General features: G+C 33.7%; 2 protein-coding genes across 2 annotated transcripts; both read left to right on the forward strand.

Annotated features, from left to right (window-relative positions):
* The first annotated feature begins 6,406 nt into the window (after positions 1-6,406).
* On the forward strand, positions 6,407-9,033 carry LOC107629554 (Ribosomal protein S5 domain 2-like superfamily protein). Its single transcript, XM_016332372.3, has 4 exons — positions 6,407-7,274; positions 7,692-8,132; positions 8,420-8,500; positions 8,728-9,033. Exons 1-4 carry the CDS (start codon positions 6,614-6,616, stop codon positions 8,817-8,819), a joined length of 1,275 nt encoding a protein of 424 aa, XP_016187858.1. The 5' UTR covers positions 6,407-6,613; the 3' UTR covers positions 8,820-9,033.
* A 575-nt stretch (positions 9,034-9,608) lies between these two features.
* LOC107629553 (2-C-methyl-D-erythritol 4-phosphate cytidylyltransferase) lies at positions 9,609-13,364 on the forward strand. The gene is made up of 9 exons (XM_016332371.3): positions 9,609-9,886; positions 10,163-10,300; positions 11,018-11,120; positions 11,304-11,363; positions 11,474-11,536; positions 11,650-11,850; positions 11,946-12,057; positions 12,143-12,360; positions 13,015-13,364. Exons 2-9 carry the CDS (start codon positions 10,185-10,187, stop codon positions 13,105-13,107), a joined length of 966 nt encoding a protein of 321 aa, XP_016187857.1. The 5' UTR covers positions 9,609-9,886; positions 10,163-10,184; the 3' UTR covers positions 13,108-13,364.
* The last annotated feature ends 1,201 nt before the right edge of the window (positions 13,365-14,565 follow it).

The raw sequence follows: 14,565 nt of genomic DNA on the forward strand, positions 1-14,565 counted from the left end.
CAATGAATGAGAAAAATCACGAGTACTTATATATCACAACTCATGATTCAAATAAAAATGTTATATTAGAAAAGTTACACTCTTTTTTTTTGGGTTATATTATACTAAAATCAGTGCAATTGAATCACATGCTATTATAAATCAGAAATTTACTAACCCAGATGAATTCATAATTTGGCATGATCGATTGGGACATCTTGGAACAACGATGATGCAGAGAATTATTGAAGACTTTCATGGACATTTATAAAGAGTCAGAGAATTCTTCAATCTAGTGAATTTTGTTGTGCTGCATGTCCTCGGAGAAAGTTAATTGTAAGGTCATCACTAGTAAAAATTAAGTTTGAGTCCCCTAAATTTCTAGAAAGAATTTAATGAGATATATGTGGACCAATTCATCAACCATATGGAGCATTTAGATACTTTATGGTCCTAATCGACCATTCTCGAGATGGTCACATGTGTGTTTATTGTTTTCTCGCAACCTAGTGTTTGCGAGATTACTTGTTCAAATTATTCGATTAAAAGCACACTTTTAGAAAATCTAATCAAAGCAATTCGTCTTGATAATGTTGGTGAATTCACTTCTCAAGCCTTTGATGCTTATTATATGGCTAACGGAATAAGTGTTGAACATCCAGTAGCTCATGTTCACACACAAAATGGGTTAGCACCTCCAATTAACTGCTAGACTCCAACTTATGAGAACAAGTCTCCCTATTTCTATTTGAGGCATGCGATTTTACATGCTGCAGTCTTATTCATTTGAAGCTAATAAGTTACCATCAATTCTCTCCCCTCCAATTAGCTTTTGACTACCAGCCAAATATTTTTCATTTGAGAATATTTAGGTGTACGATATATGTTCCAATTGCCCCCACCTTCTCGTACCAAAATGAAACCCCAAGAAAAATTGGAGATTTATGTGGGATATGATTCTTCCTCTATGGTGAGGTATCTCGAGATACAAATAGGAGATGTATTTAAAGCTCAGTTTGCAAATTGTCATTTTAATGAATCAATATTTCCAACAACATTGGGGGAGGGGAATAGTGAATAAGCCACTTAAGAAAGAACTCAATTGAAATGCATCATTGTTAATGCATATAGACCCACGATCAGGACAATGTAAACTAGAAGTTCAAAAGATTATACATTTGCAAAGAATAACAAATGAATTACCTGATATATTTTCTGATACAAAGAGGATAACCAAATCCTACATATCAGCTGAAAATGTTCAAATTCAAATTGATGTTCCAGTTGGACAAATAGCTACTGAAACGAGTACACGCCAGAAACGTGGTAGACCAATTGGTTCAAAAAAAAATCCTCGAAAAAGAAGATATGCATTTGATATTACTAAGATAAATGGTACTCCTATTGAAAAGGATAAAGACATAGAAAAGACACTAGTACGTGTCTAAAATTCTAATATAGTTTTGACGTCAGAAAATGTTCAGATACTTGAAAATTCTGAAAATTGTAAAAATGATGAGATCTCGATAAATTATATTTTTACAGGAGAAAAATAAAATCGAAATAAAATAATTGTCAATGAAAGTATTTGCATATAATGTGGCACTACATATCATGCATGAAAGTGAGGATTTTGAGCTAAACATAGTCGAAAAATATCGACAAATGAATGATTGGTCAAAATAGAAAGAAGCTATGAAGGCTAAGTTAGACTCGCAAAATTTGAAGTCTGTTGACCTGTAGTCAGTACATCAGAAGATGCAAAACCTTTTTGATACAAATGAGTTTTTATGAGAAAACGAAATGAGAAAAATAAAGTTGTACGCTATAAAGCTCGACTTGTGGCACAAGATTTTTCACAAAGGCCCGTTATATATTTTGAAGAAACATATTATCTTGTAGTAGATGTAATAACATTACATTATTTGATCAATTTATCCGCATACCATAAACTACATATGCATCTAATGGATGTAGTGATAGCTTATTTATACGGATCATTAGATCGTGATATCTATATGAAAATTCCCAAAGGACTAAAGATATCTAAGCCATCCAATGAATATTCAAATGGATTACACTCAGTCAAATTACAAAGATCTTTATATGGTCTAAAGCAATTTGGACGAATGTGATATAATCGTCTTATTGAGTATCTGGCCAAAACGGATTTAAAAATGATGATATCTACTCATGTATTTTCATAAAAAATCTGCATCTAGATTCATTATAATTGCTGTGTATGTTGATGATTTAAATATTATTGAAATTCCTGAAGAGATTCCAACAATTATAAAAGTTCTAAAAAAAGAGTTTGAGATGAAAGATATTGGAAATACTAAATTTTGTCTCGACCTGCAAATTGAGCATATAAAAAATAGAATATTTATTCATCAAACAAAATATACAGAAAAAATATTGAAGAAATTTTATATAGATAAGTCACATCCATTAAGTACTTCAATGATCGTACGATCATTAGATGTGAAAAAGGATCAATTTCGTCCTAAAGAAGAAAATGAAGATATCATTGATCTTGAAGTACCATATCTCAGTGTCATTTGAGCACTAATTATCTTGCTAATAATAAACTACCTGATATATCATTTATTGTGAATTTACTAGCAAAGTATAATTCCTCTCCAACAAGAAAACATTGGAATATAATCAAACAAATCTTTCGATATCTGTATGGAACAGTTGATATGAGATTGTTTATTCATATGAATCCAAGTCACAATTAGTTAGTTATGCAGATGCAGAATACTTGTCTGATCCACACAAAGGAAGATCTGAAACAAGATACCTATTCACATATGGTGATACAATTATATCATGGAGGTCTACAAAACAGACGATAGCAGCAATATCCTCTAATTATGCTGAAATACCAGCGATACACGAAGCAAGTCGCGAATGTTTTTTACTAAGGAGTTTAATCTAATATATTCTGTTATCATGTAGACTCATTGATCATAAACTAGTACCAATTATTCTGTTTAAAGATAATACAGCATGCATTACTTAACTTAAAGGTGAATACATCAAAGGTGATAGAACAAAGCATATTTCTCGAGAATTCTCCTTCATTTATGATCTTCAAAATCAAAGAACAATTGATATCCAACAGATCAGTTCAAGTAATAATTTGGCAGATTTATTTATAGTCACTTCCAAAATCTTCCTTTGAAAGATTGGTACATCAGATTGGGATGTGCCGATTTCGAAATATTAAATAATGTTGACAAGAGGGGGAGGCTATACTCTTTTTTTCTTGATCAGGTTTTATCCCTATTGAGTTTTTCTTGAGAATATTTTTAACGAGACAGTCCTATCACAAAGGATACTGTACTCTTTTTTCTTTCACTAAAGTTTTTTCATTGAATTTTTCTTTAGTAAGGTTTCAATGAGACATAATTCTAAATGGACATCTAAGGAGGAGTGCATATCACATGGTGGTGGCTACACGTGTCTCGTTAAAATGTTCATCATGGTTCAAGGCGCTCCCGTTGGAAGCAGGCAGTTCAGGAGAGGATTCCAGGGTTCAGAAGGCTTGTGTCAGACTCTCTTATTAACAACGAGATTAAGAAAAAAGTAATGAATTTAGTTTAGGAAAATAAGTATAATATAATAGTAATGAAATTTTTTTGTTTTGGTGTTTGGACTGGATGGATGTAAAAATATTGTATGGGTCGTGAATTATTATGGGCAAGTCAATCAGAGTTGGACTCTTTTTGTCTCAAAAAATATAAAAAAGAATTTATTTTAGTGTCCAAAAAATGTAGGTATGTAGTCCAATTTTTTGAAAACAATAATAGTTAAGAAATTTATTTGGCCTTGAAGGTAATTAATAATTGAAAATTATAATGAGTACTAGAATAATTATTTAAAAGCATGGTAGTTTATTTTGATATTTTAAAATATATATGTATATTTTTTATATAATAATTTAATTTTTATATTTATTCTTTTAGATAATTATTTACGTAATGAATGTATAAATTTTTTTATTACAGTACATAATTAATAGATGTATAAAATCTTTATTCTAATACTGTCTCAAAATTGAATTAAAAAATATATAAAAAATTAGTTATTTTAAAAAGAAAACAAAAAAAATAATTGTAATATAAGTTTCTATTATTTCATATAAACATATTTTTTATATACATGTTTATTTTTTTTATTTATATACAATTCTAGTTTCACGTTATAAATACTAACATATCAATAAATACAAATGTTATAAGAGAATTCACTCTTTTTATTATTAAATGTATATAAAATTAAATAAAAGTAAAATTTCTTAGCATGACAGGTTATTTATATTTTAATTAAAATGTAAAATGAGTAGTTTAGGTTTTAAAAATTAATTTTTTTTTGGTAAATTATGTATAATAAATAGTTTTCTAAAAAATGAAACGGTTCAATAGTTTTTTTTAATTTTTTATTCATATCTTTTCTTCATATAAAACTAATAAAAAATGTTAACATATCCCAACCTCTTTTCTATGGTCCGTTAGTTCTTACTGTTGACATATTGGTGTCCAGGTCCATATTGCAAATAAATAAATATTATAATTACTTTGTTAACATAAATTGATTAGCATTGCTTAATGCAATGTTTTATTGAAACCTACATCACATCTCTTCTGAAGTGCGAACCTACGTCTGAACCCTCCAAGTACATGCTGCAGCTACGGAGAAGCTGTTCACACATCAACAGCACACTCCAACTTAACACGTTTTCATCAACATATGCGGAGGAATCTATGCCTCAGCACCAGAGAATTTTCTTATCCCTATTGAGTTTTTCTTGAGAATATTTTTAACGAGACAGTCCTATCACAAAGGATACTGTACTCTTTTTTCTTTCACTAAAATTTTTTTCATTGAGTTTTTCTTTAGTTAGGTTTCAATGAAACATAATTCTAAATAGACATCCAAAGAGGAGTGTTGTGATATGGATATTCATGAGTTCTTTCACAATATGAGTGGCTCATTTTTTCAATGTTGGGAGATTCATGTTATCAAGAGAGATTATATTTAATGAGGTTTGAAAATAATAACTCTTGTATGTGTATAAATAGGAGTTAATACTCAAAATGACTCCTGAAATTTGACCTCTAACTCAAGTTAGCCCTCCAATTGACCAAAATTATACCCTGAAATTTTAAGGTGTGACTCAAGTTGACCCCTCCGTTCATTTCCGTCACCGGAGAGATAATGTAGCATGATTAAACGATGTCGTTTTGTTGTTTGCGCCTAAATGATGTCGTTTTACTCCTCCCCCTCTTCTTCTTCCTCCTCCTCAATGTCTAAACCTTCCACCACCCTCAATCATACCTTTCCAACCCCACCACCACCACCACCACCACCACCACCACCCTCCTCTTCCTCACCTCCTCCCTCTTCTTTTTCTTCCTCCTCCATTTGATTAGTAAATCCCTCCATTCCCTTTTTCTCTTTTTCTTCTTCTCACACAATTAATACAATGACAAATGGAACAACTTAATTCTATGACCTCAAGCAGCCATGACTCCAACAATAAATCTCAACCCACTTCCACCTTAACTCGCCACTGCTTCTATTTGTTGGGGGTGGTGGAACACGTAGGTGAGACTGATGATGGTGACGACAATGATGATGAAATTTTGAGTCTTCATTCGTTGTCGAGTTTCTTAGTTGTAATGAGGGTGAGAGTTTTTGAATGGTCGAATTTTCTTTGCGGTATTCTTTGGCTAAGGAGGTGGAGAAAGAAGGAGATAGAAAAAGGAGTGGTGGGATGACGGTGGAGTGGTAGATGAGAAGGAGGTGAAGAGGAGGAGGAGGGGGTGGTAGTAAGAATGGTGGGGTTGGAAAAGTATGATTGAAGGTGGTGGCATCAAAATGGTGGGGAGGTTGAGGAGAGGGGGAGGAGTAAAACGACGTTGTTTAGGCGCAAATAGCAAAACAACGTCGTTTAATCATGTCACATTATCTCTTCGGTGACAGAAATGAATGGTAGAACTAACTTGAGTCACGCTTTAAAATTTTAGGGTATAATTTGGGTCAATTGAAAATTAAAGGACTAAATTGAATTGGGATCAAATTTCAGAGACTATTTTGAGTATTAATTCGTATAAATAGAGTAGTGTGGTTTGAGATAAATAACACACAATACCAATATAAAACACTTTTTTCTCTATATATAGATATACGCTGTAACATATACTATTAGTAAATAGTCATAAAAAAAATACAAAGTGAATATATATGAATTATCTAAATTATATTAAAATAATAATATTAATGAATACTAATAATAAAATGAACTTGAATATTAAAAAAAGAGGACTAATATTCATTTCCTTCGTTATTTTATATTTATTTTTTTTATTTATTTATTTTACAACAAAATCCGATTATTAAAATAAAAATCTTCGCGAAACGACAGCGTATAGGGAGTGGCTCTCATAACCTAATGAGCTTGCTCACTCTTGCCTGTTAGCAGTTCCACTCATTTCCAGCTCTTCCCACTCTCCCTCCTCCGATCGCCACCGTTCCGCCGCCGCATCAGCCTCCAATCGCCGCCGTCCACTACCAATGAATGAATGAATGAAACCTTCCGTCAACAACAACAACATATATCACCATGCTTTCTCGTTTGATTCCAAAACCCTACTCCCATCTCAGACGCTTCCTCTCTCCCTCCCCAAAACCCTACACGTTCCCGCCGCAAACAAAAATCCCCAATTTGCCCCTCAATCCCTTCTTCACCGCCACTCCCAAACCCTTCTCCACCAACAACAATAACAATGGCAAGGGGAAGGACCCGTATTCTCCACCCGCGTGGAAGGACTTTCGCGACACTGAAGAAAATTTCCCTGCTTTCTTCGACGATGAAGAAATGAACAACATGCCTCCGGGGGAAAATCGAGGAGGAGAAGAAGAAGGTTTTCCTTTGGGGAGGAAGGAGGAGAATAAGGTGGTGGAGGAGGAGAAATGGTACTTGCAAGAGAAGGGTGTTGATGATGAAGATGAGAGTTCAATATTCAAAGGGATTGATAATGAGGAAAATAAAGTAAAAGATGGTTCTGGTGGGCACCTTGGGGTGGGTGCATCGGATTTTCAACCTTGGAGCTTGAAGGAGGAGAAGGATGGTGATGAAGTGAAGGAAGATGATGTGTTTGTTTTTCAAGACGATAATATTGAAGGGATGAAGGGTGAGTTCAGTGCTGTGGAAGGTGAAAGAAGTAAAGAAGATATTGAGAAGCTTGAGAAGGAAGAGAAAGAGCTCACTGCTGTACTCAAAGGTTACTATACTATGATTCAACCTTTTATTTATTTGAGTATTTATATATTATTCTTTTATTAATTGTGCATATTTCTTGGTTGTTGTTGATTCTGCCATGCTTGGTCTAGAGAATAGTTAGGTGCTGGTATTGTGTGTAATGTAAATGTGAATGTTGGATTATCTTTTGATGATAACTGAAGTTGCTCATGAGCTGATGCCATCTTATAGTTCTGATTTCTTCTAGATTTATTGTTTCTGGCATTTTGAGAATCCGGGGCTCTAACTTTTATTATATATGGTTTTAATTTCCAAGAGATTACTCAGAATGATAGTGAAGCTGCATTTGTTATTTATGTGGGATTGTTTCTTTTTAACTTTGCACATTGTCATCATGATGGAGTTGTTTTGTTTTCTTGAACCTGATGTGGTACAACAGGCCCAAACCGAGCTTTTGGTGATTTGATTGCTGCTTCTGGAATCACGGATGAAATGCTTGACAGTTTGATTGCGTTGAAAGACTTAGAAGGAGTCGAGGGATTGCCCCCTCTTAGAGTAATAGAAGACATGCGCTATGAGAGGAATACTAGAAAATCCACTAGAGCTGAAATGGAGCGTCTAAAGCAAGAGGAAGCTGCAAAAGCAAGAGTGAGACAAGTTGACGAGAAAGGACGTGCTTATGGAACTGGAAGAAGAAAATGTAGCATAGCACGTGTCTGGGTTCAACCTGGTGATGGTAAATTTATTGTTAATGATAAAGAATTTGATGTTTATTTCCCTATGCTTGAGCATCGTGCTACTCTCCTTCGACCTTTCTCCGAGACAAAGACATTAGGACTTTGGGATGTCAGTTGTACTGTAAAAGGAGGCGGTGTTTCAGGTATGGTCAATGACTTAGTTTTCTTATAAATGCATAATTCCCATGAATGGCATCAGTTTCTATATTTACACTGCAGTAATTTCTCTGTTTCTTTAAGAATGCCGTTAAATTAAAAAAACTTGTGCTTTGTGAAGTTGGCTGCACTTCTATTCAACTTCCAGTGGATGATAATTATAAACTAAGGATAATAATTTGAGTGGAATTTGCACAGAAGTGCCTAGTTGGTAACATATAAGGGTTCAATTGTCATTCATTTTATTAAGAAACTGGTTTTTTCATGACAATAGGTCAAGTTGGAGCAATACGATTGGGAATCAGCAAGGCTTTGCAAAGCTGGGAACCAGATTTGCGTCCTGCACTAAGAAACGGTATAACCTTTCAGCCTTTGTGACCATGTTCATTACTTGTTTGAGCTATACTCAAGCATTATAGTTTGTGACCATGTTTATATTGGCTCATATCAAACCTCCCAAGTTGAAATTCATTGCAACATGTATTATTCTTTGTTAGCCATGTGAATCTCCTCATTTTTTGACTTGAATATGTGTTGTGCTACGATGATATACTAATGGAGTATTTCTTGAATTTTGATCAGCTGGCTTCCTGACAAGGGACGCAAGAGTGGTAGAGAGGAAAAAACCAGGAAAGGCTAAAGCAAGAAAAAGCTTCCAATGGGTCAAGCGTTAATACTTTCAACATCTTTCCCTCTATATGGGTATTTTTTGTGAGGATAATTGGTGTTCCCTCAATAAATTCTTAAAGTTGGTTCAATCTTGTAATGCATCACCTGTGATGTAATCTAGGATTTGATGGCCAATGATGATACTGTAATTGTAGAAAATTTTGTTTACCCGGAATTATCATATCATATTGTTATGATTCATTCACTTTTTGGAGAGAACTCTTGGTTGTTTATTTCTTATCTTTGCAAAAATGTTATCTTTTAACCTAGAAATTGTGGTGGAGCAGCATGTTGGTCTGCAATCTGTTTTTTCAAGCGAAATAACTATAAGCATAAGATAGCCTAATAGAATTCTTATACGTTGCGGTGAATATTCTTCTCCTCTGGATTTATAGGCTTGAACAAGCTATGCAAAAGATAAATGTGTTCAACAGGCATGTGTAATTGTTGGAGAGTTTTTAAGTTTCCAAACCTTAAAATAGAAGCTGCTTCCCTTGTAATTTTCTTCCATACTTTTTTTTATATAGAGAATTATCTCAATGACTTAATGTATGACTCTTACTATTTTCCCCAAATATTTTGTAATATTTTTTTTAATTATTTAACGTATTTCTTAAATTAAGAGAGGAAAAAAGACCTACATGTTCTTGAATTCATTCAACCTCTGTTGTTTATTAAAAAGTTAATTGTTAATTTCTTTTGTATGTATATTTAATTATATATTATTATTCCAGTAAAAATAACTAATTTTTATATCTATATATAAATAATCATTTAAGAATATGATAAAAGATAATCCCAAAAAATAAACATGTCTCAAGCCTGAAAATAATAAAAAAGAAAAAAAAATCAGATATCTACTAGAGATTTTTTTTTTAATATTTATTTCATATTTTCAGGGCTTCGAATGTGAAATATGAATGTCTAAACTAATCATAAATTTTGGACAGTATCACCATTCATAATTCCCAATTCAGCACGCAGAGGGTGGTGAGCTCTGCAATCTTCAAAGAGACTATTGAATCGAAACCAATCCGAAAAGAAAACGAAGACGACGACGAAGAACAAAGTGGTAAGTTAGGTTTTTCTGTTTTTTCTTTTTAATTCTGTTAATCTTCTGGTGGCTTCTCTCCGATCTATGACTCCTGCCATCGAAATTTGCCGAATTCGATTATTGAATCTCCGTCCTTTTCCCCAAAAGTCTTCAACTTTAGATGCTTCGATTCGATCTAGAGTTGATCGATCCGTATCATGCGATTCCCTCAATCTATCTATGTGTATCCAATTTTGTATGGTGTGCATTTGGATTCTTGTGAGCAAGTGGAACTGATTTTGGTTATTGTGTTAGGGAGAAGGAAGAAGATAAAGCAATGAAGGTGGTTCCGTTCACGCTGCTTGCTTTGCTTCTTGTTGCTATTGTTCCAAATGGATTGTTGGCAGTTCCTTCTACGGTCCCTGCATTTCTTTGGTCTTCCCATTATGACCTGTAATGCCTAATTCTTTTGCTAAATATTTTGTAACTATAAAATTTTGTTTGACAAAAATATATATTTTTTATATGTCAAGTAAGAAAATAGATCATTAGATTGTGATACTTAGATGACGTATAGTGGTATGTTTGGTTGATGATGTGGATAATGGTAATCATCATTAGATTTAGTTGTGTTGATCTTGAAGCTTATCATTGGGTAGAAGGAAGGTTTTATGCATAGGTTTTCATTAAACTGTTTAGGGATTTCTAGGGGTTAAAGGGGAGTATCAAAACTTGGAAAGGGAGCCAACTAGATGTAATTATGTAAAAAGGGTTTTCAAGTTGTGCAAAAGAAATCAAGGGAAATAGAGAAAAACCTATGCTAACATTAGGACTTATGTTTAGGAACCCGTTGGCATTATATCCGGGTTTTGGTTTGTTGATATGACTAAACAGTAGATCGATTTTCTGGATTATTTGAGAAAGCTTACTGAAATTTGAAGTTGTAGAACGGTTTAGAAAGATAGATGAAACAAGCAGGTAAGCAGAAAATGTTGAACAAGGTTAAATGCAAACTTAAAAATATACATGTCATATACTTGTTGATTTAGCCGCTACATGTAGGAAAAGGGTTGTAAATTGTTCTTGATTTTACTCTAGGTTTCAACTAATGTTTGCATTGTATAGTACATCAATTCGACAAATAATTTATATGTTCTTGTATCATTACAGGGTTTCAGAAAATGGCATGAAGGATTCTGTAAATTATCAGATCATTTCTCCAAAAGATCTAGCAAAGTCTGTTTTAGCTGAAGCTGGCTGGTCAAATTTTCTGGTATTCTATGATGGTTTCTTGTTATGTATATTCAGCAATACTCATTTTGGAGGCGGGGTCCCCTCCCCCCCCTTATTTTTTTTTCTGTATTTTTTGCAAGTTTTTCTTTGATTTTGCTGTCTCCATCATTGTTGCTTTTGTGGTTGCAATTTCTAAATATAAAACCTTTTTTGTTTTGAGTAGTGCAATGGAAAGGAATTTCAGGAGCCTTTGGATCTGGCCCTTTTATTCATTGGTAGAGAGGTAATATATTTAACTGTCTATGTAAGCAGTTCGTGTTGCAACTTTCCTGAGATTCCTGTCGGTGATGCAGCATGATTATTTAATAAACTTGTTACATTTTTTCTGTGTAGTTACAATCGTCAGATTTAAGCATGAGCAATCATGAAGACTCAACTCTTTTAGACTTGCTCAAGGTGAGAGACTTGTGACATACAATCTATGAAGTTTCCACACATAGTAAACTCAAATCCATGATTGTAACTAGATAAGCTTTTTGACTCGGACACTGCTTTACTGTCATGAACAGCTGTCTTTCACCAGGTCCAACATTTCCATGGCATTTCCATATGTTTCTTCATCAGAGGATGAGAATTTGGAAAAACAATTGGTTTCAGGATTCGCTGAATCCTGTGGAGATGATTTGGGAATTGGCAAAGTTGTATTCCTTGGATCTTGCTCCATGGATGATACAAATGATGAAGACAGTGCTGCTTTTCACTCTGTTCAGGTAATCAGAAAAATCATGTAACATCATCTGTTGTCGAATGTTGGGTCCTGTGTCAGTGATCTGAAGATATTTATTGCTTAATTGTAACTTTACAGGAATATTTGAACAAGAAGATGGAAGGGAGTCGTACTGGGAAAACAGATTTGCTTGTGTTCTGTAATGGAGGTTCTCAACCTCTTAACATTGATGAGAAGCCAAAATCTGAAGGTATATCCACTAAAAAGTTATGGGTTTGCTAGATATGATTTTACCCTCTGCTAAATGCTTGCTTGGTTTTGCTGTATATATGCAGGTGAAGTTTTATCTGGGCTTGTCAGCTCTGTTGATAAATCTGGGGCCAAATATGCAGTTCTTTATGTGTCAGATCCCTCCAGGTTGGTCCGGTATCCTTCTTACAGGGAACTACAAAGGTTTCTAGAAGAAACCACAAATGCGTCACTGACAGCCAATTCCACAGTTTGCGATAGAGTCTGCCAGATTAAGTCCTCTCTTCTGGAGGGAATTTTAGTGGTAAGTTTCTTTGTCCATTTTACACATTCAACTATATGCTGGATGGGGATGCTTGTATATTTTCTTTCGTCTCATGAGTAAAATATGATTAAGTAACCATTATTACTCTGCTCTTTCATTTCACTTTTCCTCTGGTATTTTTTGTTCCTTCCATTTTGGTGATTAAATTCTGTGGTTCTCCGATTGCATTCTCGGCACATGCATGTGTAAACTGCTTCCTGTTTCTAACTCTATGCATACAGTTCTAATAGTCTGATGATGTGATCACGTTAATTTGCACCGCCGGTAACACATTTAGACATTTTCAGCATCCCATCTTGGGATCTTAGCCATTTCGGTTTCTTTTTTGCTATTCGCTTCCCTAGAAATCGATATACATTTGGTAAAATTTTGATTATGCTATTACTTTCTGTCCATTATCATGCGGCATCTTTCCTTATAAAACTGTTCTCTTTCAATCTAAGTTGTGAAAATCTGGAATATAACAATACAGCGGCATTCATAACCTTTGCATGCTTAGCTTTTATAGACCTCGCTAAATGTCTGTAGAAAGAATATGGTTTAAGTTTTATTTTCTTGCATCAACTGAACTTGAAATGGTGTAGGTCGTTGTCTATGAACCCTTCCATTCATACTATCATGTTTATATTTCAGGGAATCGTTTTGCTAATAATCCTGATCTCTGGCCTTTGCTGTATGATGGGAATTGATACCCCAACGAGATTTGAGACTCCACAAGAGCAATGATTCGTTTGTTGAAGATAATAATTGCTGTGATGTTGGGTCTATTGTATCAAAAGTATTGGTAGAAAATATTATATTATTTGTGACAGTGGATGTGGTGAGCGTTCTTGTAGCTTTTTGTTGTCTTCTACTTCAGGGGAGATTTATCATGTTGAATATTGAATAATTTGTATCAGTATATAGAACGTCAGTAAGAGGATTTAATTTTGGTCATGCCAGTTATCAAATTAGAAATTTGGAATAAGAATCAATTTCATAAAGAGTCTTTGGTAGTGCATTTTTCTTGGCTTCTATCAAGTGCCGTGTTTGGGTAACTTATTTAGATTTTGGAAGGTGGTCCTGGTCCATCCAAAATGAGCATAACATAAGCCATGCATCATTGGAATATTAGACTTATTAAATCAATCCCGCTAGCTAACCAACTAAGGTATCAACTATGGAGTCAACTAGTGTATGGACGGCCACCATCAACAACGCATCACCTCCCATCACTAGTAGTCACATGTCCTCTTCCGCCACCAGCAGCCACAGGTCCTCCACCAGCAGTCACTGTAGTCGGATGTGACATCACAAACATGGTAACACAAACCTCTGTTCTCCTCTCCCTCCATGTCTTGTCTTCTTTTTCCTTTTATGTATTCGATGTTTTTTCTTTTTAGATTTTGGATGATTTTTTTATATAGTTTTAGATGTTTCTTTTTCTTAGTTTTCGGATGTTTATTTTTAAAAAATAACATCCAAAACTTAATAGAAAATATCTAAAATCATAAAAAAGAACATTCAAAATCTAACAAAAAAAAATCTAAAATCATTGTACAAGAAATTTCAAAGGTGATCCCAAGAAGAAAAAACGTGGAGGGAGAGGCGGCAAGGATGGAAAGGTGAAGAGAGGTGAAGGGGCGTAAAACTAGTTTTTCAAATTTTAAAATCATAATTTTTTGAAAATTTGATTCATTGGTTATATATAGAATTAGTTTTTTAGACTTTCTCTTATTAAAATATATAGAAATTTTGCTGGTTTTTTAAGAGAAATCTTAGCTACAAACATAATGGTCATGCATGTGATGCTTTAAACCCTAAACAGATCCACTTAGAAAATGTATCTAGTTTTAAACTTGATATATATGTATGCTTTAAAAAGCAAAATACAGGTAGTAACTTTGATGAGAGAAATGAGAGATATACTCTCATAAGTATGTTATTAAAATTTTCTCTAGTAATTATTTGGACAGCAATATACTCTCCTAATACACTATTCATGGATTACAAATTTGCACAATTTTGTTTTTATATTTGACTCAATTACAGTACCAAAATAGGGTTTAATATTTTAACATAAGTACTAATTGTCAAGTCCTTTTTCTTCTAGACAGCTTACACAGCAGATAGCAATCAAAGCTACATAATAACCTGATAAAATAAAATATTAATGGATAGTTGTGCCATAAATTTGATATAGTA

This window comes from Arachis ipaensis, chromosome B3 (assembly GCF_059453495.1).
Source record: "Arachis ipaensis isolate K30076 ecotype BB chromosome B3, ASM5945349v1, whole genome shotgun sequence".
NCBI classification, from domain to species: domain Eukaryota; kingdom Viridiplantae; phylum Streptophyta; class Magnoliopsida; order Fabales; family Fabaceae; genus Arachis; species Arachis ipaensis.

Excerpts from the sequence above, each read along its gene's own strand:
- LOC107629553 (XM_016332371.3), top strand. The coding sequence starts at position 10,185 with ATGAAGGTGGTTCCGTTCACGCTGCTTGCTTTGCTTCTTGTTGCTATT. Across the intron at positions 10,301-11,017 it reads TGGTCTTCCCATTATGACCT|GGTTTCAGAAAATGGCATGA; the intron begins GTAATGCCTAAT and ends GTATCATTACAG. Across the intron at positions 11,121-11,303 it reads CTGGCTGGTCAAATTTTCTG|TGCAATGGAAAGGAATTTCA; the intron begins GTATTCTATGAT and ends TGTTTTGAGTAG.
- LOC107629554 (XM_016332372.3), top strand. The coding sequence starts at position 6,614 with ATGCTTTCTCGTTTGATTCCAAAACCCTACTCCCATCTCAGACGCTTC. Across the intron at positions 7,275-7,691 it reads GCTCACTGCTGTACTCAAAG|GCCCAAACCGAGCTTTTGGT; the intron begins GTTACTATACTA and ends GTGGTACAACAG. Across the intron at positions 8,501-8,727 it reads GCGTCCTGCACTAAGAAACG|CTGGCTTCCTGACAAGGGAC; the intron begins GTATAACCTTTC and ends AATTTTGATCAG.